At 42.7% G+C, this 25,826-nt stretch overlaps 1 protein-coding gene across 13 annotated transcripts in view; it reads left to right on the top strand.

Moving 5' to 3' along the window:
• The first annotated feature begins 7,778 nt into the window (after positions 1–7,778).
• Positions 7,779–25,826, top strand: part of ntng2b (netrin g2b) — a 224,972-nt gene continuing 206,924 nt past the window's right edge. For 6 of the 13 annotated variants that reach the window (XM_061908247.1, XM_061908248.1, XM_061908244.1 and 3 more), the window contains exon 1: positions 7,782–8,959. In XM_061908247.1, coding sequence (XP_061764231.1) covers positions 8,744–8,959 — 216 coding nt within the window. In that variant the 5' untranslated portion in view covers positions 7,782–8,743. Of the gene's footprint in view, positions 8,960–25,826 lie in introns of all 13 variants that reach the window. The other 7 variants (XM_061908251.1, XM_061908253.1, XM_061908252.1 and 4 more) reach the window with 4 other exon arrangements.

A 25,826-nucleotide genomic window follows, 5' to 3' on the forward strand; every position in this document is an offset into this window, starting at 1 on the left:
GAGTATGGGGTATCGGACTGTGTTATTGTGGCAGTCCGCTCCCTGTACGATCAGTGCCAGAGCTTGGTCCGCATTGCCGGCAGTAAGTCGAACACATTTCCAGTGAGGGTTGGACTCCGCCAAGGCTGTCCTTTGTCACCGATTCTGTTCATAACTTTTATGGACAGAATATCTAGGCGCAGTCAAGGCGTTGAGGGGTTCCGGTTTGGTGACCGCAGGATTAGGTATCTGCTTTTTGCAGATGATGTGGTCCTGATGGCTTCATCTGACCGGGATCTTCAGCTCTCACTGGATCGGTTTGCAGCCGAGTGTGAAGCGACCGGAATGAGAATCGGCACCTCCAAGTCCGAGTCCATGGTTCTCGCCCGGAAAAGGGTGGAGTGCCATCTCTGGGTTGGGGGGGAGCCCCTGCCCCAAGTGGAGGAGTTCAAGTACCTAGGAGTCTTGTTCACGAGTGGGGGAAGAGTGGATCGTGAGATCGACAGGCGGATCGGTGCGGCGTCTTCAGTAATGCGGACGTTGTACCGATCGGTTGTGGTGAAGAAGGAGCTGAGCCGGAAGGCAAAGCTCTCAATTTACCGGTCGATCTACGTTCCCATCCTCACCTATGGTCATGAGCTTTGGGTCATGACCGAAAGAATAAGATCACGGGTACAAGCGGCCGAAATGAGTTTCCTCCGCCGTGTGGCGGGGCTCTCCCTTAGAGATAGGGTGAGAAGCTCTGGCATCCGGGAGGAGCTCAAAGTAAAGCCGCTGCTCCTCCACATCGAGAGGAGCCAGATGAGGTGGTTCGGGCATCTGGTCAGGATGCCACCCGAACGCCTCCCTAGGGAAGTGTTTAGGGCACGTCCGACCGGTAGGAGGCCACGGGGAAGACCCAGGACACGTTGGGAAAACTATGTCTCTCGGCTGGCCTGGGAAGAGCTAGACGAAGTGGCTGGGGTAAGGGAAGTCTGGGTTTCCCTGCTTAGGCTGTTGCCCCCGCAACCCGACCTCGGATAAGCGGAAGAAGATGGATGGATGGATGGATGGATGGATGGATGGATGGACCAATACCAAGTAAAATATAGGCTGGTATCGGAAATACCGATCCGATACTGATGCTCAACAAAAAACAAAACAACTGCAACTTATTGTCACACTTGCAAATGAGACTCAGACATGTGATGATAGAACATGATATAACAACTGATCAGATGTTATTATAAATAGCTAATTTTAAAATGTTGCAATAAAAAAATTAGGTTTTGTTATCAAAAACAATCAATATTTACTAACACACAAAAGTACGAAAATGTGGCACCGTTGAGTACTGGTGTCGATTACCAGTTACCAGGAATTGGTACCGTATCAGCTTATATCAGCTGGCATCTTCGTTATCATATATGTACTCCGATAGCTGGACAGACAGTTAACATCTTTAAATGTCCTCCAATAAACCAATGTTGGTCCTCTCATGTATTTTAGTCAAGTCAGTTATGAAAAGGTAAACATGGTGGGCTATAGGCTATAAGTGGCTGACAGCTACACAACAGCTAGGCACACAATAGCACACAAGCTCGACATACGTAATATGTGTCCTTCATTGAACAATATTGCGGTCGAAAATAGCATATTGTCAATTTAAAAAAGTATCAAAGAATTAGAAGTGCATATTACATGTACAAAGTCTATTACCTAATGTCGACCCGATACTCCGATGTGTCCGCTAAAATAAGAATTAGATATACATAGTGTGACGGTACAACGGGAGAAGAAGACGGCAGAGGAACGATGACGTCATTAGCTGTCAGCGTATTTGATGACAGTTTAGTGTGTGAGTGAGATGTGTATTTAACCAAAGAGATGTAGTGTGACGAAGTGTGAGACTTATCGGAGTATGGTTGCCAGAGGGTGTTGAGGATGCGTGTTGGGATCCAGGCGGAAGTCCAGCAAGGAACAAGACGGAATCGAACGTCGGGGAGCAGGCAGATGGTCATGGGCAGAAGCTTGGTTTCGTGGTCGTTAGGCAGGCGTGAGGTCGATGTCCAGGAAGGCAAGGGAAAATCTACAGGAGGTCCAAGGTGACGAGACACACAAGTCGACGACAAGGAAGGACGGCGGGAGGCTGGAAGACGACACAACACAGGAAACAATGAGCACAACAGGGAAGGAGCACAGGGAGATAGTTTGCACATGCAGAGGAGCTAGATACGTGTGGGCTTACTATACTCGGTACGTGAAGCTACGTTCTCGCGTCGGATCTCAGGCTGCGTCTGCTCTTGAAGGCAGCTCGCTCATCACAGGCAGGTGAGTAGTTTGGTGAGTGTTTGCAGGTGCGAGGAGGCACGCCCGCAGCGGAGAGAGAGCACATGTGGTAGTGGCCCGTGGTGTGCTTGTCCGGAAGCCCAGCAGGAGGAGACATAGCAGGAAGAGAGGAAGCAGGAGTGTGACCCATAACCCTTAGTCACCTATAACATAAACTTTTGTCTTTAAATACAAACCCCGTTTCCATATAAGTTGTGAAATTGTGTTGGATGTAAATATAAACGGAATAAAATGATTTGCAAATCATTTTCAACCCATATTCAGTTAAATATGCTACAAAGACAACATATTTGATGTTAAAACTGACAAACCTTTTTTTTTTTCAAATAATCATTAACTTTAGAATTTGATGCCAGCAACACGTGACAAAGAAGTTGGGAAAGGTGGCAATAAATACTGATTAAGTTGAAGAATGCTCATCAAACATCTATTTGGTACATCCCACAGGTGTGCAGGCTAATTGGGAACAGGTAGGTGCCATGATTGGGTTCCATGAAATGCTAAGTAATTCACAAACAAGGATGGGGCGAGGGTGACCAATTTGTAAGCAAATAGTCAAACAGTTTTAGAACAACATTTCCCAACGAGCTATTGCAAGGAATGTGGGGATTTTACCATCTACGGTCCGTAAAATCATCAAAAGGTTCAGAAAATCTAGAGAAATCACTGCACGTAAGCAATGATATTACGGACCTTTGATCCCTCAGGCTGTACTGCATCAAAAACCGACATCTGTGTAAAGGATATCACCACATGGGCTCAGGAACACTTCCTAAAACCACTGTCAGTAACTACAGTTAGTTGTTATATCTGTAAGTGCAAGTTGAAATTCTACTGTGCAAAGCGAAAGCCATTTATCAACAACACCCAGGAACGCCGTCGGCTTTGCTGGGCCTGAGCTCATCTAAAATGGACTGATGCAAAGTGTTGAAGTTGTCTGTGGTCTGACGAGTCCAATATTCAAATTATATTTGGAAACTGTGGACGTGGTGTCCTCTGGAACAAAGAAGAAAATAACCATCCGGATTGTTATAGGCACAAAGCTTAAAAGCCAGCATCTGTGATGGTATGGGGGTGTATTAGTGCCCAAGGCATGGGTAACTTACACATCTGTGAAGGTACCATTAATGCTGAATGCTCCATACAGGTTTTGGAGCAACATATGATGTCATCCAAGCAACGTTATCATGGATGCCCCTGCTTACTTCAGCAAAACAATGCCAAGCCATGTGTTACAACAACGTGGCTTCGTAGTAAAAGAGTGCGGGTACTTTTCTGGCCCGCCTGCAGTCTAAACATGTCTCCCATCGAAAATGTGTGGTGCATTATAAAGCGTAAAATACGACAGCGGAGACCCCGGACTGATGAACGACTAAAGCTCTACATAAAACAAAAATGGAAAAGAATTACACTTTCAAAGCTTCAACAATTAGTTACCTAAGTTCCCAAAAGTTTATTGAGTGTTGTTAAACGAAAATGTGATTTAACACAGTGGTGAACATGCCCTTTCCCAACTACTTTGGCACGTGTTGCAGCCATGAAATTCTAAGTTAATTATTATTTGCTAAAAAGAAATAAAGTTAATGAGTTTAAACATCAAATATCTTGTCTTTGTAGGGCATTCAATTGAATATCGGTTGAAAAGGATTTGCAAATAATAGTATTCTGTTTATATTTACATATAACACAATTTCCCAACTCATATGGAAACGGGGTTTGTCCATATAATATCTGTTTTTAGCATTTTTTTAATAAACATAAATAAATACAATGGCTGTGGAGGGAGATGTGCTTGCAGGAGCAACGGTCTCTGTCGCTGTCCATGGTGCTGAGAACGAGCAATATCGGGTAGGGTCGGGGCTAGGGCTGACGGCGAGACACAGCTGGCAGGTGATTAGATTTCACAGGTGGTATGTGTTAATCTAATCATCTGTTGTCTTTAACAGTGAGCCGCCAGGTGCAGGAGGGGCAGGAAGTTTGGAGAGAGGCTGAAAAGTCCTGGAGAGAACGTATCATGGATGAGTGTGTTGAAAAACATTAAATCTGTTGTACAACTCTGTATGCATGGCTACATCGAGGTGTGTATTCGTAGAACCGCAGGACAACGACTTCTACAATGGAATTTCCACACCTGACTTTTCAGTATGCGGCCCTTGTTGGAAAAAGTTTAGACAGCCCTGATCCAAAATATAAGAAGCTCTGTAAATAAAAATATAATGTATTTAAAATATGAACAAATGTTATTTAGTTAATTAACAAATAAAATAATAGTAACTTATGAAATAATTAAAAAAAATTACAATAACCTTTATCGACACTGTTAAATATGTAAGTGAACTTTAATATTTTCAAACAGGCATAAATATGACACACTAGGTCAGGGTTCGGCAACTCAAAATGTTGAAAGAGCTGTATTGGATCAAAAATACAACAAAAAAAAAAAATCTGTCTGGAGCCGCAAAAAAATTAAATCCTTATTTAAGTGTTATAATGAAGGCAACACATGATGCAAGTGTCTATATTTGCCTACTATCAAAACTACTTTAAACGTCTTATATAAGTGTTATAATGAAGGCAACACATGATTCAAGTGTCTATATTAGCTATTCTAGCAAAGTATCAAAGACTGACGCAAATTTTAATTTTTATTCTCCACATTTTTGCAACCTTGGAAATCATGAGTAAAACAGAGGCTTTTCAGAGGGTGAGACAACTCCTGGAAATGACTGTCTTAGAATGACCAAAGGTAGAGATGTGTGTGTCCAAGTTTAAGGAAACGGCCGACTGTCTTCTTCTAACGGATTTATTACAATCTTTGCAAGCTGGGTAACGTTTGCTGTGATCTGGAACAACATGGCACACAAACAACTATGAGAAATGCAGCCAATATTACATACAAGTAATGTGTCATGAGACATGCAAATATAAATTAAATACACAGAGGACATAAGTAAAGGAAATTAAATGAGTTGAAATGTACCTACAAACGAGGCATAATGACGCGATATACGTCATATCTTGTTTGTAGCGCATTCAATTGAATATGGGTTGAAAAGGATTTACAAATCATTGTATCCATCCATCCATTCATCCATCTTCTTCTGCTTATCTGAGGTCGGGTCGCGGGGGTAGCAGCCTAGGCAGAGAAGCCCAGACTTCCCTCTCCCCAGCCACTTCGTCTAGCTCTTCCCGGGGGATTCTGAGGCGTTCCCAGGCCAGCCGGGAGACATAGTCTTCCCAACGTATCCTGGGTCTTCCCCGTGGCCTCCTACCGGTTGGACGTGCCCTAAACACCTCCCTCGGGAGGCGTTCGGGTGGCATCCTGACCATATGCCCGAATCACCTCATCTGGCTCCTCCCGATGTGGAGGAGCACTGGCTTTACTTGGAGTTCCTCCCGGATGGCAGAGCTTCTCACCTTATCTCTAAGGAAGAGCCCCGCCACCCGGCGGAGGAAACTCATTTTGGCCGTTTGTACCCGTGATCTTATCCTTTCGACCATAACCCAAAGCTCATGACCATAGGTGAGGATGGAAACGTAGATCGACCGGTAAATTGAGAGCTTTGCCTTCCGGCTCAGCTCCTTCTTCACCAGAACGGATCGATACAACGTCCGCATTACTGACGACGCCGCAAATCATTGCATTCCGTTTATATTTACATTTAACACAATTTTCCGACTCATATGGAAACGGGGTTTGTATATACAGTATATATCAGGGGACGGCAACCTTTACCACCCAAAGAGCCACTTTGACCCGTTTCACGAAATAAAGAAAATCATGGGAGCCACAAAACTCTTTTGAAATTTAAAATGAAATAACACTGCATACAGAGCTTTTTTTTTGCTTTGTGCTATGTATAAACCAGGGGTCTCAGACACGCGGCCCGCACCTTAGTAGGAAAATTTAATGTCAGTGCGGCCCGCGAGTTTTATATGAATGTCGCTTGACAGCATTACGCTTCCCAACCCTCCCAAATTTTCCGGGAGGCTCCCGAATCCTCAGAGCAACTATTCTCGCAAATATCTGCTGATTTTCACCCAAACAACAATAATAAGGGCGGACTATGAAGGCACTGCTTTAACGCCCTCTACAACATGTACAAACAGCTTGCCAGCCCAGTTGCATGATGTACGTGGCTTCCGCAGACACACATACACGACTGCAAGGCATACTTGTTCAACAGCCATACAAGTCACACTGAGAGTGCCCGTTTAAACAACTTTAAGACTCTTACTAATATGCGCCACACTGTGAACCCACACCAAACAAGAATGACAAACACATTTCGGGAGAACAACCGCACTGTAACACAACATAAACACAACAGAACAAATACCCAGCATCCCATGCTACATTATACCCCCGCTAGCACAAGGCCCCGCCCCCCCACCCCCCTTCTCGTGCGTTGGTTGAGGTGGGCGGGGTTGGGGGAGCGGAGTTTGGTGCTAGCGGGGGTGTATAATGTAGCCCGGAAGAGTTAGGGATACATGGGATTTCTTATTTAAACGGTTTCGTGTTTGAGGATATTGATAGCGACGGACTAGAAAAAAACAAAAAACGCGACTGCATTTGGACGGATTACGATGTTTTTAGACACATTTAATTGGTTAATTCTGGGAAATCCCTTATCTTTTTATTGTGTTGCTAGTGTTTTAGCGAGTTTAATAGTACCTGATAGTCGGAAGGGTGTCTCCACGGGAGTCTTGACATGCAGTGTCTCAGGGGAGTCGACGGCAGCTATGGACGGCACAAGCTCAGCTTTTCTCCGGTAAGAACTGACTTTTTAACCACAATTTTCTCACCGAAACCTGCTGGTTGACATGTGGTCGGGATCCATGTTCTCTTGACCGCGCTCTGATCCATAGGAAAGTTTCACCTCCAGGAATTTTAAACAAGGAATCACCGTGTGTTTGTGTGGCTAAAGGCTAAAGCTTCCCAACTCCATCTTTCTACTGTGACTTCTCCAATATTAATTGAACAAATTGCAAAGGATTCAGCAACACAGATCTCCAAAATACTGTGTAGTTATGCCGTTAAAGCAGACGACTTTTAGCTGTGTGTGTGACGTCTTGCGTACACGTCATCATTACACAACGTTTTCAGGACGAAACTCCCGGGAAATTTAACATTGCAATTTAGTAAACTAAAAAGGCCGTATTGGCATGTGTTGCAATGTTAATATTTCATCATTGATATATAAACTATCAGACTGTGTGGTGGGTAGTAGTGGGTTTCAGTAGGCCTTTAATAACACATATATATTTTTTTTAAATTTCATGCCGTAATCGTAACCCTGTGCTTATATGTTCTCTTTTTTTCTTGTTCCTGTCAATTTTAGGAGATGTGAAGATGAGCTGCACATTCTGAAAGAGAGAGGAAAGGGGTGGGGGCTCGTACGGCGGGTCCAGGCGGCGGGGAGGCGAGTAGCACCGCCCCTGCTGAGGGCGGCAGGAGCGAAGCAGATACAAAGCTGAGATGGTGATTGGAAGCGATAGAGGAAGGATTTAGGCTGAGCATTAACGAGAGAGAGAGAGAGAGAGAGAGAGAGAGAGAGAGAGAGAGAGGAAGAGGTCTCTCCTTCTTTCCGTCCTCCAGCATCCCGTCTGAAACGGCGCTCGCTAGGAAGACCAGCAGGACGAGGAAGAGGAGGGGGAGAGGAAGCGTCAGGACGAGGACGACGGGGGTGGGCGCCAAAGTGCACCTTTTTGCTACTTTTCACACCCGAGGACTTGTCTACCCGGACCCCTGCGGGTAGACTCTTGAGTGAGGACAAGAACGACGAGAAAGTGTCCGGCGGGACGTGGAGGAAGAGGAGGAGGATGACGGGCGGCGAGGACGAGAGCGGACGGACCGGGGACGGGGGTCTTTGAAGGGAGGCGTGGGGCCGGGGGGGAGTTGTGTACACTCCGGCGAAGAAAAGTGCTGAGCTGTCCCAGGGATGCGCTCTTCGAGTAAGTGACGTCCACGCCATCATTTCCACATCCACACTTGCTTTCATTCTCACAAAATGAAGAAGTGTTGACTTTTTTTTTTGATTGCGCACTTTGCCGTGCATTACGGTACCTGTCTCCAGCTGTGTGGACGGACCCCGTTTCCTAACTTTATTCCAGAGGATGAAGATGTTCAAACTTGTCTTGTGTCCCACCAGGACGGACAGGCAGTGAGTCCTTGGGACCTTTGAGGCGCCCCAAGAGCAACACTATGATTCAGACACACACCCGCGCCTGTCCCGGTCGAGTTCTGTGCCCGCTTTTGCCCATTAGCCTCAGGAAGACCTCCATCCAGACTAGAAGAGGAGCGACGTGTCCCTCCGTCGGCGGACCCCTAAGAAGCATTCGTCCGTAGGAATCCCCGCTTCATGCCCGTCGCCCCCCCGCTGAGCTCCGTGGCCCCCTCGCCCCGCGCCGGACAGGCGCCCCCAGCCCGCCTGCCATGCTCCTTCAGGCCGCCCTGCTGCTGGTGCACTGCTTGGCCTCCAGCCTGGGCCAGTACGAACTGTGCAAGTCCCTGGTGAGCACGGATGACGGCTCCGTGTGGGAGCACTACGCCTGCCAGCCCAAAGCGGCGGCCATGAAAGACCATATGAGGATCAAGGTGGACCCGCCCGGGATCACGTGCGGGAACCCGCCCGAGAGGTTCTGCACCCTGGTGAGTTGACCCTCCGGTTTGTTGTGGGGGGGACAAGTTTTGCGCCGTTTACGCAGGCTCGCTTAAAAATCGTTATTACCACCAATGGTACGAATATTAAAATGACATGACTTTAACCGTTATCAAAGATTTTTCAGCATTCAATGGACGTCATCACAAACCGACTACTGTAGGCCGTAGTCGACACCAAAATGAAAAACGAACCGTCTCACTACTTCTTTTCTATTAGTGATGGGATCAGCAGTTCTTTTGACTGGACTGAATCACTGGAATCAGTTCCTTACAGGCCTACTGAAACCCACTACTACCCACCTTGCAACACATGACAATACGCCTTTTTAGTTGACTAAATTACAATTTTAAATTTCCCGGGAGTTTCGTCTTCGAAATGTCGTGTAATGATGACGTGTACGCAAGACGTCACGGGTTTTTAGGAAGTATGAGTGCTGCGCACACACACAGCTAAATGTCGTCTGCTTTAACGGCATAATTATACTGTTTTTTGGACATCTGTGTTGCTGAATCTTTTGCAATTTGTTCAGTTAATATTGGAGAAGTCACAGTAGAAAGATGGAGTTGGGAAGCTTTGGCCATTAGCCACACAAACGCACAGTGATTCCTTGTTTAAAATTCCTGGAGGTGAAACTTTCCTATGGATCACAGCATGGTCAAGAGAACATGGATCCCGACCACATGTCAACCAGCAGGTTTCGGTGAGAACATTGTGGTTAAAAAGTCAGTTCTTACCGGAGAAAAGCTGAGCTTGTGCCGTCCATAGCTGCCGTCGACTCCCCTGAGACACTGCGAGTCAAGACAACAGTGGAGACACCCTTCCGACTATCATGTAATATTAAACTCACTAAAACACTAGCAACACAATAGAAAGATAAGGGATTTCCCAAAATTAGCCTAGTAAATGTGTCTAAAAACATTGGAATACGTCCCAATGCAATCGTGTTTTTTTTTTCTAGTCCGTCACTATCATTATCCTCAAACACAAATCTTTCATCCTCGCTCAAGTTAATGGGGAAATTGGCGTTTTCTCTGTCCGAATAGCACTTTTTGTTGGAGGCTCCCATTAAAAACAATGTGAATATGTGAGGAGCCATCAAACATGTGACGTCATCGTCTGCGACTTCCGGTAGAGGCAGGGCATTTCTCTTAGCACCGAAAGTTGCGAACTTTATCGTGGATGTTCTCTACTAAATCCTTTCAGCAAAGATATGGCAATATCGCGGAATGATCAAGTATGACAAATAGAATGGACCTGCTATCCCCGTTTAAATAAGAAAATCACATTTCAGTAGGCCTTTAAAATTATTCGTTCAAAAAATTTGTTCACCGAATCACTTCTGCAGCAGCAGTTCTGTGTGCAGGTCGGCAAACCATGAGTCAGTCAGTAACAGCTTCCCCAGCGGCAGATCTCGGTGTGTGTCAGTTCGCGAACGACACAAGCCCTCAGCACCCAATGAACACATTGACTGAACGAGAGCCTCAATGTGACGTCCTCCTCCGCGACACAGTCAGTTCTCTGTGTTAGTAGGTTCACGTATCGCGAGTCCTGATTCTGAATGAGTGAGTGAGTGCAGCGTGAACGTAATTCACGTCCTCAGCGACAACCAGTCAGTTCTTGTAGGTTCGTGAAGCGAGCCTGAATCACTCCGCTACAGTTCAGTGGGCCAGAGGGCGACAGACGTCAATCGCTCTCTGCAAAAACTAATATTAAATTAAGAAACCCTTAACAAATGCCAACATAAAAAGTAAATGTTCTGTAGCAAAGAAAATGTAAACTTAAATATGCAAACAAAAAGAAAATAAATACCTTCAAAATAAAACAAATAAATTAGGAGCCAGAAATGCCAACATAAAAACTAAATGTTCTGTAGCCTACGTTTAAAAATATAACAAAGAAAATATCAACTTAAATGTGCAAACAAAAAGAAAATAAATAGGCTACTTTAAATAAAACAAAACAAATATTAAACCAACTGCCGGAAATGCCAACATAAAAACTACAATTTCTGTAGCTTACATATAAAAATATAAAAATGGAAATATCAACTTAAATATGCAATACAAATTTTATGTGTTGAAATAATGGGGACGGGGCCAGTGTGTGTGTTTGTTTTCATGTGGCTTGAGTCAACATTAGCCGTTAGCTTGGTGAATGAATGGAGAACGGATGCCAATGGCATGAAACATATCCCCGCGACGGGAGGAGAATCACTCGCGGCATTGGGGCAAGCAGAGCAGAGAGTGAGAGTGTTGTCGTTCACTGAGTGATTCATGTCGTTGATCCACAGTGAACGAATCGTTTGCTCAGTCCCTCCCCCCGCCCCCCTGATGAGTGGCTGGCTGTGTCGTTCGCCGACATCGAGGGTTCTGTGAGTCACAGAATGCGCCAGTTCTACTCATACCAGCATGGTCGCGGCGGAGCTCAATTGAACTGAGAAAGGAACGAATCAGTTCATGAAGTGATTTGGTTCAGTACGTTCACTCAAAAGATTTGTTCATTTGAACGAATCGTTCGCGAATGACACAACACTATTTTCTATCACTCGACACGCGGAACCGAATGCGTCTGCCCTTTCCCAGTCTTCCGGCCAATCAACACGCGGAACACATCACAATAATGACTTCAAGAACATGGGGAAACCACAACATCTGTTAAACATTGAATAAACTACTGTCATTTCTGGACTATAGAGGCATAAAACCGCACCCACAAATTTTTAGGGGCAAAAAAATATCCGTATATCAGCCGCACCAGACTATAAGTCAGAGATATACATGTTGCAAAATGAAAAATTGCTTAAATATTCATTTACAAATCTTAATTGTTTCGAAACGGCGTCTGTAACACGGCAGTAAAACGGCTAATCAAACAAAACAGAAGTCCTCATCATGGACCCACCTAGCTGTGGAAGCGAGCTCTCCAATCATCTCAACAGACTCAATAACTCCACGGTGACATTTTGAATTTACGGAGGAATTTGCGAAACTGAAACAATACAAAAAGAGTGTTGTGTTAGGTTAATAATACTTGTATTCTTGTTAGCTATTTTGGTAATGCTAATGACGCTAGCGCCATTACATCACAATTGCACGTGCAAATATGCATGAAGACACTCCTAGAGACATCACGCATGGGATGGTTAGTAAGTATGAATTGTTTTAGTTATATTGTAACACTTACAAACGTTGCTTGGAGTTATAAATTAAATGCTATGGACGGCTAAAAAACTGAACAGCACGCTACATCTCTGCAGTGAGAGAACACATCCAAATGATGGTGCCAATGCACAAACAATAAAATACCTTCTAAGCGTATTTGCTATTTGTAGTTTTTCTACTGAGAAGCAAAAAAAAAAAATTATCCACACAGTTTTATAAGCTCGGTGTTCAAAGTGGAAAAAAAAAGTGGCTTATAGTCCAGAATTTACGGTACATTTGGAACACAACATAGGATAGGACTAAGTCTGTTAAAATATAAATACAATTTAGAAAAATATTAAAAACATGAAGTATTGTCCAAAATATCTTGTCAATTAAATTTTCCTAAATTCAAAGACAGTGTTACTGTTCAAACTTTATGTAATATTACAGTGGCCAACATTTTTAAATTGTGTTATATTAAATCTCTTCCTTGTTTTTAATGATTACTTAGGCCTACTACATGACTGTATTTTAATGTTGTCATTATGGTGGTACTTGGAGATCCAAGTGTTTACTGAGGTGGTACTTATACTTAAAGTTTGACAACCACTGAGCTATTTTCTTAAAAATAGCTTAAAAATCCGCTAGTTTAAAAGACATGCAAGGAGTGATTTTATTAAGGTGAAATCCTCAAAGGGATGACATGAGTGCCATGACTTGGCACAGCCCCGCATTCGTCCCAGGGATCGGGAGGTGTTGCTCGCGTCGCCACGGGCGAACCGTGCTGACCGAGCTTTCGCACAACTTCCTCTTGCAAAAAAAAACAAAAATAAACACACACATTTTTTTCTCTCTTTCGTTCCAAAGACAAGCAAGGGCAAGCTGTGGGAAAACTCGTTAAAATGTCAGCAATATTTAAAGCAGTGGGTGAAGAAGGGCCAGTTAATTAATTCCAGGCTTTTTATTCGGCGCATTAAAATGAAACAGTTTGACTAGGAAGGCGCGAGACAACATGTTAGGTTGCTGTTCCCGCGCCAGACTGGTCCCAAAAATGAGGCAGTTATGCTGCTTAGCACTTTTGTCCGACGTGTTAACTGGAGACAGAAGTCCCAACAAGACGTGATCATGCTGGACAGTAATGGGGTTCACCTAATGGTTAATGATTTGTTTCATGTCGACGGAGCGGAAACAAGCGCCGTCTCCAGAAAGCTTCTCAGATGACTTCTCCTGAGAGGAGGAGGAAGTTGTGCGAGGTGGAGGGGGGCGATGGCCGCCATGACGTATCGACGTCCGCCCCTTAATGGCTCTGGCCTGGAAACTTCTCCAACTGCGCTACTTCTGAGTGAGCAGTGATGAAATATTGATGGGCTCCCTAATGGGCTTCCTTACGAGGGTCGGCCAGCGACGGCCCATCCTCGGCATCCAGAGTGCGGCGTGGGACGGGCGAGAGGGAGGATGACGGAGGGAGAAGTTTGGTCAGACTCAGCGCTTTTTGTTCGGTACAAGCTAAGGCAAAAAAACGCCATGGTTAGGACACGCTATGCAGGGGTGTCCAAAACTAAAGCCCACGGGTCGACTGCAGCCCGCTGAATATTTAAATATGGAGTAATACTATTATGAGTGATTTAGGTTAATGACAATTAGCAATGCACTGAATGTGACCATGTGCAGCATTGATTTATATGACCCAACACAAACAAGCTTCCCTAGTCATGGTGCAAAAAAAAAATCCCACAAACACAAAATGTCAAGAGACATGATCAAACATAACACAACCTGCTCAATGAACTTTGTGAATATTATAAAAACTTCCATGCACCAAAAAAAAAAAAAGTTAAATTACACCCATACATTACACCCATACATCCATTACAAAGCCTGATGGGAAAAATGCTAAAAACTCTGCACACATATCCATGTTTGCCACATTTTAGCTGCTTGGTATTTCTGATTGATTCCAAAACTTTGAGGCGGTCATTACGGTAGTAAACAAGGTATGATTCCAACTTTGATATAGTCATATCCAAATATATTAATTCTTAATGATGTATAGGTTTATATATATATATATATATATATATATATATAAATATATATATATACATATATATATATACATATATATATATATATATATATATATACATATATATATATATATATATATATATACACATACATATATATATATATTTATACATATATACATCTATATATGTACATGTATTAATAACATTTGTCTTTTCTAAAGTAAATCTGTACAGCAGATATAGGCATCTACATTAACAATATGTTTTGCCTGAGTGGTTGGTCAGGACAGTTTGAAAAAAATTAAAAAAAATTTTGAATTGAATTATTTAGAATTGATTGTTGAATTGAATGCTACTTTACATGCAGTCGGTTTTCGGCCCTCGACCAAATATCCAAAAAGTTTGGACGATGACAGCCTCTTTGGCAGGTGAGGATGATGAGTGGGCGTCGTCAGTGACTAATTCCTGACCACCATCTGAATCTTACTTTGCCCAAAAAAAAAGAAAAGTAACTTTTGATTTCACATTAAAATCCATCAGCCATCATTGGGCCCTGTCATGCGAGACGATTAATTAAAGTGTGCGCCCTTCGGGGAACAAAGAGACATTCCTCCTCCTTGTCCTGGGCTTGTTGGTGTGTAGATCATTTATTTACAGGAAGACGCCGCAGGATTTGGCAGCTTTGCAGAAAGGCTGTACCTCGTATTTAATTGGTGTACCTTTGCATTCCCACAAGTTAGGGCACGTAAAAAATAAAAAAGCATCAGCCCATGGGGCAGAAGACTTCGCAAGATGCTAAATGATTTTGTGTTTTGGGGGAGTCAGGTAAACTATTCCTGCTTTGGTCTACAATTAAGACTTTTTTTTCCAGCTTACTGTTTAGACCAGTGGTTCTCAACCTTTTTTGAATGATGTACCCTGATTTAAGGAACTTTATTCCAAACATTTCTTTACGAAAAAATAAATCTTTAACATCAATATTTATGGAACATGTCCACAAATAATCCAGCTGTCAATTTTGAATATTGCATTGTTGCATTTCCTTTCACAGTTTATGAACTTACAGTCATATTTGGTTGAAGTATTATTCAATAAATATATTTCTAAAGGATTTTTGAATTGTTGCTATTTTTAGAATATTTAAAAAAAAATCTCATGTACCCCTTGGCATATCTTCAAGTACCCCCAGGGGTACGCGTACCCACATTTGAGAACCACTGGTTTAGACTACAAGTAAAATGTGAGCTTGATCAGACTCCAGTGGAAACGCGCACAGGCCCCAATGTGACGTCACTTGCATGTGCAGTTCGATAAAGTTAAAAGAAAAGCAGCTCACCGGTATCCGTAAATGAACAAGGAAGGCTACTATTACTAGAAAATAAAATAAAAGTTGCCACACCTTAAAATTTGTAGTTTTTTTAAACGTAAAAAAATATGTAAAGTAAAATGGTTATAGTGACTTTAAATCGGCCTGTGGCTCGAAAGTAAAAAGCTGGGTTTAGTACTTCCTGTTTCGCCAGTAAGGCTGCCATGACGTGATTGATTGGATATAGCGGTAGAATGTACAAAAGAAAACTTGCTCGGTTCGTCAGTAGACAGCATGTAGTTGAAGTGTCCAAAACCAATAGTGCTCAACAAAGCGTTCAGTGACGTCCAAAGTGAAATGAAGTATATTTATATAGCGCTTTTCTCTAGTGACTCAAAGTGTTTTACATAGTAAAAACCCAATATCTAAGTTACATTTTTAAACCAGTGTGGGTGGCACTGGGAGCAGGTGGGTAAAGTGTCTTGCCCAAGGACACAACAGCAGTGACTAGGATGGCAGAAGCGGGGCTCAAACCTGGAACCCTCAAGTTGCTGGCACAGCCGCTCTCCCAACTGAGCTATACCGCCCCTCCTTTAAAGTGTGCAATATAGTGTGTAACAGTGATAAAAAAAAAAGAAAGTTACTCAGCTCAAGTTTCTTCTCCCGCCACGCTAAATGCAAGAAACAACGCTCCTTTTATAGTACCCGCAACTATATATATATACATATACAGTATATACTGTATATATATGCCGTATTTCCTTAAATTGCCGCCGGGGCGCTAATTAATTTAAAACCTCTTCTCACTCCTGCGCTTACCAAAGGCATGCGGTAAAAGTAAGCATGCGCTTTAAAACCTCTTCTCACTCCGGCACTTTTTGTTTTTGTCTCCCAAAACTAACAACGTTTTGGGAGACAATGATCTTATGTTTAAAATAACTATATTATAGGTAGTGGGCTGTTTTAGGGAATTTTTGATCAAATTATCCGTAGTAGCAATATTAATAATGTTGTGTTTATTATGCCCAGTGCATTTAGTATAATTACGACCATATCTAGGAATTGATACGACGGGAATTTTCCGATTGTTTGTTTGTTGCTTTGATAAACTGCACGCATCATAGTTTGCCAACTCAGTAGAACGCATGTTCCGATTGTAACGCATGTTCCGATTGTTTGTTTGTTGCTTTGATAAACTGCACGCATCACAGTTTGCCACCTCAGTAGAACACATGTCCAACTCTGAAACAATCAAAGCAGAAAAAACTTGTTCTAACTCCTTACCCAGACCAGTAGTCTCGCATCTTCCATTTAAATCCGGCTTCAGGATGGAGGGAAGTGGTGTTCTGTGGGGATTAGCCTTCTGCTTTGTTTTTAGCCCCGCTCGGCATCCGCGTTTCCGATCAGACCGGTGGCGTCTGCTCCGTAGACGGCCCCCGCTGTTCCTATACTCCGCTGCTTCACAGGCCGCTGGATGTAGCCAGCGAAGTATTCCCGTGCTAGTTAGCAGGTCTAGCAAGCACGCGTCTATCAGTCCAAAACGGCCCGATATGTCCACATCCAGAAGTGTCTGGCGGTCGTACGTGATCACGGAGTGACCACGATGTGAGCCAGCCATAAAGTTTGTAGAATTGTCCGGTATTTCTGCCAAATGTTCCATATTTAGCAAGAGCTCCTCAATGTCGCAGGCCTTCCGGGCGCCGCCATCTTGGAAAACCATTTACATATATTTACATACTTTGATTGCTGAGACAAAGCGATTTTGGAAGGAACGGAAATGACGCATACGCGTACATGTTACGTACATTGCATACTTTTTTTTTCCGTATATGATTTGAAAAACAAAGCTAGCTAAAATACAGTAGATCGACACTGAGGTCTGAATGGCGCCCTCTCTTAACAGCAATAAAAAGATTACATCCATCCATCCCCATCCATTTCTACCGCTTATTCCCTTTCGGGGTCGCGGGGGGCGCTGGCGCCTATCTCAGCTACAATCGGGCGGAAGGCGGGGTACACCCTGGACAAGTCGCCACCTCATCGCAGGGCCAACACAGATCAATCAATCAATCAATGTTTATTTATATAGCCCCAAATCACAAATGTCTCAAAGGACTGCACAAATCATTACGACTACAACATCCTCGGAAGAACCCACAACAGACAACAGACAGACAACATTCACACTCACATTCACACACTAGGGCCAATTTAGTGTTGCCAATCAACCTATCCCCAGGTGCATGTCTTTGGAGGTGGGAGGAAGCCGGAGTACCTGGAGGGAACCCACGCATTCACGGGGAGAACATGCAAACTCCACACAGAAAGATCCCAAGCCTGGATTTGAACCCAGGACTGCAGGAACTTCGTATTGTGAGGCAGACGCACTAACCCCTATCTTACCAAATATAATACACTATATGCATCCTTTCTTTCATTGTAAATTTATTTTAATGTGAAAAAAATACACACTTTTAAGGTTTGGTGACTTTTATTTTGCCAAGTAATAGTAGCATTATATTGTTCATATAAGGAATCAGGTCAAATTCCTTTTTTTTCACTTTATGAAACTGAGCATGTAAGTGACATCGAGGCCACATTGGGGCCCGCGTGCGTTTATACTGGAGTCTGATTACCATCACATTTTACTTGTAATCAACAGTCAGCCGGGGGAAAAAATCAGCGTAAAAAAAAATCAGATATGTTCCACTTTGTCCTGCAATGTAAACATAGTCTCAGACTGGCAATAAAAAAAATCTTAGCGGAGCAAAACCGTGGAACTGCGGCACTCCGAAAACTGTTTGTTATTTTTGGGTCTGAACCAAAACTTTCAATCAACTATTTCCCTCGAGGTGGCGCACGGAGACGCACGCTCCCGGGGATGCGTTTGTTTGCGGCTTTAGCGGGGAAACGACCGCGCTACGTCGTAGGGAGACAAAACAGCACACCTCCCCATTCTACAGCACGTTTTCCCGTTTTAGAAGGTAGAACTCCGCCAGCTCTAAAAATAGACATGAGAAGGCAGAGAAGCAGCGGAAGGGGAGCACGCAGGAAGGCGAGGAAGATGACAGCTGCTAGCATGGATGCACACTGCCCAGACCGGGCCTATGGCCATGCTTCCCGCCGCCTGCCCAGTGTGGCCCCCGCCTGCCCTGCCCAGCTGTGGGCCTTCAAGGCCACGCAAAAGGGCAGCCCGAGCCCAGTGGTGTGCCGTCCACAGTGCGCCTCCTGGGGTTGGACGGTGGCCTAATATTCCAGCCAAAAGGGGAGGACCGGGTGAGGAAAGCCTGACAGGACATCATTTACAGAACCTGGAGGAGGGAACGGTGATGTAACCCTTATGACAGTGGAAAGTGATCTGAGGCGCTTTGGAAGTGTTGGCAGAACACAAGGGCGGTTATAAGTGAGATTTGTCGCTAAGTGAGGTGCGACTAAGAGGGATTGGTCAGAGGGGCTTAGACACCCTCAAGTCCACTTAGCCAAGCAATGAACATCGCCACACTGACCGCTGCTTACTTGTGCACTCGCGTACTGACTAGGGCTTCAGCCCTATGCAGATTACTTGATTGGAGTAATCAAGTCAATTATTGAGTAATTTGCTCGAGTATTCAGATAAAACACTTTTGTGGCCTTGATAACAAGGACTTTTCCTCATCATTCATTCTTCTTATGAATGCACATAACTTTGAAATAGCATTTTTTTAACCCAAGGACCATTACAATATATTGCAGGCCTGGGTCGCGGGGCCAAATTTAGAGACAAAAATGTGTCTCTGGGCTGGGCAATCTATTTTTAGGAGTACTAATACAAAACCTCACAATAATAAATAAATGATAAATGGGTTGTACTTGTATAGCGCTTTTCTACCTTCAAGGAACTCAAAGCGCTTTGACACTACTTCCACATTTACCCATTGACACACACATTCACACACTGATGGAGGGAGCTGCCATGCAAGGCGCCAACCAGCACCCATTGGGAGCAAGGGTGAAGTGTCTTGCTCAGGACACAACGGATGTGATTAATCTGTAATTGAATGCTAAAAAAAATGTTATGACACACCGCCTCAGAAAACGGAATGGAATTGTAAATGTTCTAATGAATGAGACAACCAGAATGTACAAACCCCCTTGGGAAATTGTGTTACATGTAAATATAAACGGAAAACAATGATTTGCAAATCCTTTTCAACCCATATTCAGTTGAATGCACTACAAAGACAAGATATTTGCAAATAATAATTAACTTAGAAATTCATGGCTGCAACACGTGCCAAAGTAGTTGGGAAAGGGCATGTTCACCACTGTGTTACATCACCTTTTCTTTTAACAACACTCAATAAACTTTTGGGAACTGATGAAACTAATTGTTGAAGCTTTGAAAGTGGATTTCTTTCCCATTCTTGTTTTATGTAGAGCTTCAGTCGTAAAACAGTTCGGGGTCTCCGCTGTCGTATTTCACGCTTCATAATGCGCCACACATTTTCGATGGGAGACAGGTCTGGACTGCAGGCGGGCCAGGAAAGTACCCGCATTCTTTTTTTACGAAGCCACGCTGTTGTAACACGTGCTGAATGTGGCTTGGCTTTGTCTTGCTGAAATAAGCAGGGGCGTCCATGAAAAAGATGGCACTTAGATGGCAGCATATATTGTTCCGAAACCTGTATGTACATTTCAGCATTAATTGTGCCTTCACAGATGTCTAAGTTACCCATGCCTTGGGCACTAATGCACCCCCATACCATCACAGATGCTGGCTTTTGAACTTTGCGTCGATAACAGTGTGTATGGTTCGCTTCCCCTTTGGTCCGGATGACACGATGTTGAATATGGATGTTGTTGATGAATGACTTTCACTTTGTATAGTAGAGCTTTAACTTGCTCTTACATATGTAGCGACAAACTGTATTTAATGACAGTGGTTTTCTAGAGTGTTCCTGAGCCCATGTGGTGATATCCTTTAGAGATTGATGTCGGTTTTTGATACAGTGCCGTCTGAGGGATCGTAGGTCACGGTCATTCCAAGTTGGTTTCTGGCCATGCCACTTATGTGGAGGGAATTCTCCAGATTCTCTCAACCTTTTGATGATATTATGGACCGTAGATGTTGAAATCCCTAAATTTCTTGCAATTGCACTTAGGGTGATGGGTCAAATGCAGAGAATAATCTCGCCACATCTAGTATGTGTGTGACAATCATTGTTACTTAACTTAACTTTAACTTTGAGAAACGTTGTTCTTAAACTCTTTGACTATTTGCTCACGCAGTTGTGGACAAAGGGGTGTACCTCGCCCCATCTTTTCTTGTGAAAGACTGAGCATTTTTTGGGAACCTGTTTTTATACCCAATCATGGCACCCACCTGTTCCCAATTAGCCTGCACACCTGTGGGATGTTCCAAATAAGTGTTTGATAAGCATTCCTCAACTTTATCAGTATTTATTGCCACCTTTCCCTACTTCTTTGTCACGTGTTACTGGCATCAAATTCTAAAGTTAATGATTATTTGCAAAAAAAAAAAATGTTAATCAATTTGAACATCAAATACGTTGGCTTTGTAGCATATTCAACTGAATATTGGTTGAAAAATATTTGCAAATCATTGTATTCCGTTTATATTTACATCTAACACAATTTCCCAACTCATATGGAAACAGGGTTTGTACACGAAAATAAAGAATCTGGGATTTACAATTTTAACTGTGAACGATAACACACTGAATATTGACAACATATGAAGATCATACCCCCTCTCGATCGACATACTTTACAATCAAGCGAAATGTAACTAAAATGCAACAAACAGTGAAATATCAACGCGAAGGGTAAACAAAAAACCCCACCTACAATATGATATATCTGATACAGTATATCACCAAGCTTTAGAACTTTGGTGTAAAAATCTTCTTCCGCGTCTGTCCCTGACACCCGCATTTCAGGCTGGCCGGTCTGGAAACACTCTATGGAAACGCTCCCCACCCACACTGCTTGATGCCTTAACTGAGCTGCTGGGACTTAGATTACCATAGTAACTAGTATATCATGCAAAAGGGCAGATTCCAAACATTGAAATGCTTTGTATAGTTCAAGACTTACGGTAATTGGAAAAAATCACTGTATATCATAATAGCAGCTACAGTTTCCATCTTAAAGATCTAAAAAAAATATTTGTGAATGCCCGGCGGGTCAGATTGAAAAGCTTAAGGGGCCGCATGTGGCCCCTGGGCCTTAATCTGCCCAGGTCTGATATAGTGTCTATATTTCAAAAGTTAAAAAGTAACAGAAAAACTCTATGGCCTAAAACCAGGTAATAGATAACCGAGAACTAAACTGAACACAAAGACGTTCTGATAAAATATGACACGTTGAGTGACAATGTATTTAACATTTTAACACAAACACATTTGAAAAGGTATTAAATGGAGGAGTGGTCTTTGATTTTTGGACGAACAACTCGTTTGCATTAACACACAAAACTTTGACTAAAATATTTATTATGCAAGTCAAACATATAAAACGGTGTTAGCTGCCAAAATAGACGTTTTACCTTGTTTTTTCTTGTCTTCTGCTCTTAAATATGCATGATGAGTTTTGGAAATGTTGGCTCATTGGGAAATACCAGCTCCATTTGACAGTGCAAACATTTCACCACGCTGTCTGTGTTTTTCCACTTTTAAATGATCTCACACATTTGACAGTTTCCCTTGTCCTCTTTGGGCCCTTTGCTCTCTTTCTCCTTGTTCTTTGAGTCACCTTTCCGCACTCTGCTGTTTCCGCCACACACACATACAGACCACAAAACCTGCAGCGAGAGCTACATCGACATAGGTAAAACTCTCTCTATAGGAGCAGTCTTCAGCAAACAGTCAAACCTCGATTTACAAACCTCTTTATTTACGAACTTTTAGATCGCACCAAATATGCCTTTGTGTTCGAACCATGTCTTTGTGTACGAACAATTAATTCACTCATTTTGTACTTGCTCATATTGAAGAGATTTAGGAAGCCGGCTTTGTACCACGGCCCGTTATAAATTGTTAAATAAAGAAGACTTTTCCGCAAACAGAGGCCAAAGCCGACTTATTTCACAGCAGAGAAGAAGACTACCTCCATTCAGCAGCGCCTCTTCCAAGAGCACACACACACAGCACCTACCCCCGCCCCTTCCGTTTCGTTTTCCATCTGTTTTTGCTCTCCTCTTGGGATCTATTCCTTTGCCGATGTTAATGTTAATGCAAATGCGTCACCGACCGGTACAGGTACACAACAGTGGTGGGCTGTCAGGGCCAGCAAGGCCTCTTCCGCTGGCCTAAGATAACCAGAAATCATAAACATAATTAAAGATAAAATTATTTTTTTATTTACTTTCCCTAAATATTTAAAAGTAATCATATTCTCTTCATGTCATATTATGCTCGTTCAAGTGCTGTTGTTTTGTTTTAGTTAGTATCCAATCAGAATTCAGCTAGCTTATGTTGCCAGGCTGTACCAAATCTGCCTGAGGCCTTCAAAATTAACAATGCGGGCGTCCCTGCACTGTAAGTGAATGGGGACATAGAGTGGATAGAAAATTGCGATTGCCAATCAAATCACGAGTTGTTGTCAGTAAGGCCATCTAACTGGCCTCGCATTGAATGTGAATGTTTTACGCATCTTGTGATTGGATACTCACCAGGACCGTTAGCGTATGAATTTGAGAACACATAGAGTTAAAGGCCTACTGAAACCCACTACTACCCACCACGCAGTCGGATAGTTTATATATCAATGATGAAATATTAACATTGCAACACATGCCAATACGGCCTTTTTAGTTTACTAAATTACAATTTTAAATTTCCCTGGAGTTTCGTCTTGAAAACGTCATGTAATAATGACGTGTACGCAAGACGTCACGGGTTTTAAGGAAATATGAGCGCTGCACACACACACAACTAAAAGTCGTCTGCTTTAACGGCATAATTACACAGTATTTTTGGAGATCTGTGTTGCTGATTTCTTTGCAATTTGTTCAATTAATATTGGAGAAGTCACAGTAGAAAGATGTAGTTGGGAAGCTTTTGCCATTAGCCACACAAACACACGGTGATTCCTTGTTTAAAATTCCTGGAGGTGAAACTTTCCTATGGATCAGAGCGCGGTCAAGCCAACATGGATCCCTACCAAATGTCAACCAGCAGGTTTCGGTGAGAAAATTGTGGTTAAAAAGTCAGTTCTTACCGGAGAAAAGCTGAGCTTGTGCCGTCCATAGCTGCCGCCGACTCCCCTGAGACACTGCGCGTCAAGACACCCGTGGAGACACCCTTCCGACCATCAGGTCATATTTAACCTACTAAAACACTAGCAACACAATAGAAAGATAAGGGATTTCCCAGAATTATCCTAGTAAATGTGTTTAAAAACATCGGAATCTGTCCCAATGCAATCGCGTTTTTTTATTTTTATTTATTTATTTATTTTATCTTTTTTTTTTTTTTTTAGTCCGTCGTTATCAATATCCTCAAACACGAATCTTTCATCCTCGCTCAAATTAATGGGGAAATTGTCGTTTTCTCGGTCCGAATAGCACTTTTCGTTGGAGGCTCCCATTAAAAACAATATGAATATGTGAGGAGCCCCCACACGTGTGACGTCATCGTCTGCGACTTCCGGTAGAGGCAGGGCATTTCTCTTAACACCAAAAGTTGCGAACTTTATCGTGGATGTTCTCTACTAAATCCTTTCAGCAAAAATATGGCAATATCGCGAAATTATCAAGTATGACACATAGAATGGACCTGCTATCCCCGTTTAAATAAGAAAATCTCATTTCAGTAGGCCTTTAATAGACAGTTGCGATAGCCAATCAGATCAAAACTTTTTGACAATAGCCTATCTAAATAGCCTGATGTTAATGAGACTTTGATTGGACACTAACTTGTCATTCCAAAGTGAAATTTCAATCACAAGTTTCAATTTAGCAGGAAGGAGGAAGTGTTGCCCTGAGATAGCAGAGAAGGAGAACAAAACGTTAATTAGGTGGCAGATATATCGCGGGTTTGTCTCTTTGCGATATAGAAAATGACTATATTTTGATTTTCGAGTATACGTTCTCAAGCAGTTGCTTTTAGCTGCTGGCATTACACTACAGGCTCTTCCCACTCTTTCTTGTCTGTCCTTCTCACAGACAGCAAGCACACCTTCTTACATACGTCACATACGTATACGCCCTCGCGGTAGTAAAAGTGGGAATAAAAAGTGGGAATATGTTGAACAGACAACCGTAATTTGTCAAGTGTGGGGAAAAAGTGTTGCTACAAAAAGCAGCATTACTGCTAATGTGTAGCATCATTTGAAAAGTCACCTGCTAGAGAATAAAGATCTCCGTTCGGTGCCACACGCCCACACCATCAAAATACCGAAGCAAACATTTCCAGATCAACACCATCCATCCATCCATCCATCCATTTTTTACTGCTTATTCCCTTTGGGCTCACGGGGGGCGCTGGTGCCTATCTCAGCTACAATCGGGCGGAAAACGGGGTACACCCTAGACAAGTCGCCACCAGGGCCAACACAGATAGACAGACAACATTCACACTCACATTCACACACTAGGGTCAATTTAGTGTGATCAACACCATATGAAAAAAATTGACAACAACTAAAGGAGATAATGTCAGCAGCAATCTATAACATATCGAAGGACGAACACTATTTGATTTCCTATTATACAGCTCATTTTTATTTGACAGTTATTGAAATATCTTGTGTGACATCATGCACAAAAGTGCACTTTATTAGTTTTAAACGATTGTAGTGGCGTTTTGTACAAAAAGTGCACTTTAATTTAGTGTTGTTTTGATATGTCATCTTAGTGACATCATACACAAAAGTGCACTTAGCGCTTGTTTTAAATTATCTCTGACAATCTTGCACTTTCTGTTTTGATATGACATGAATTTTTGTGCCACTGCTTAATAACTGTTTAATAAATACAGTTTTGGTCAATTGAATTAGTTACGATTTCCCTCTTTGGATGAAAGTTTAAAATGAGCATGTATTTATGTAGTATGAAAAAAATGTTTTAATGTAGACATATAGAATCATCATACTGCTGTAATTATATGTATCAAGTGTTAATTCAAGGCTAAGGCAACATATCGAGATATATATTGTGTATTGTGATATGGCCCAGCCCTAGGTGGCAGATATATATTTGCAAGGCCATTTTCAAGAAGGATATTTAAAGTTAAAGTTAAAGTACCAATGATTGTCACACACACACTAGGTGTGGGGAAATTATTCTCTGCATTTGACCCATCACCCTTGATCACCCCCTGGGAGGTGAGGGAGAAACTACATCTTTTTAGACAATGTCGCTCAACCCCGGAAG

Source organism: Nerophis ophidion, linkage group LG08 (assembly GCF_033978795.1).
Source record: "Nerophis ophidion isolate RoL-2023_Sa linkage group LG08, RoL_Noph_v1.0, whole genome shotgun sequence".
NCBI lineage: Eukaryota > Metazoa > Chordata > Actinopteri > Syngnathiformes > Syngnathidae > Nerophis > Nerophis ophidion.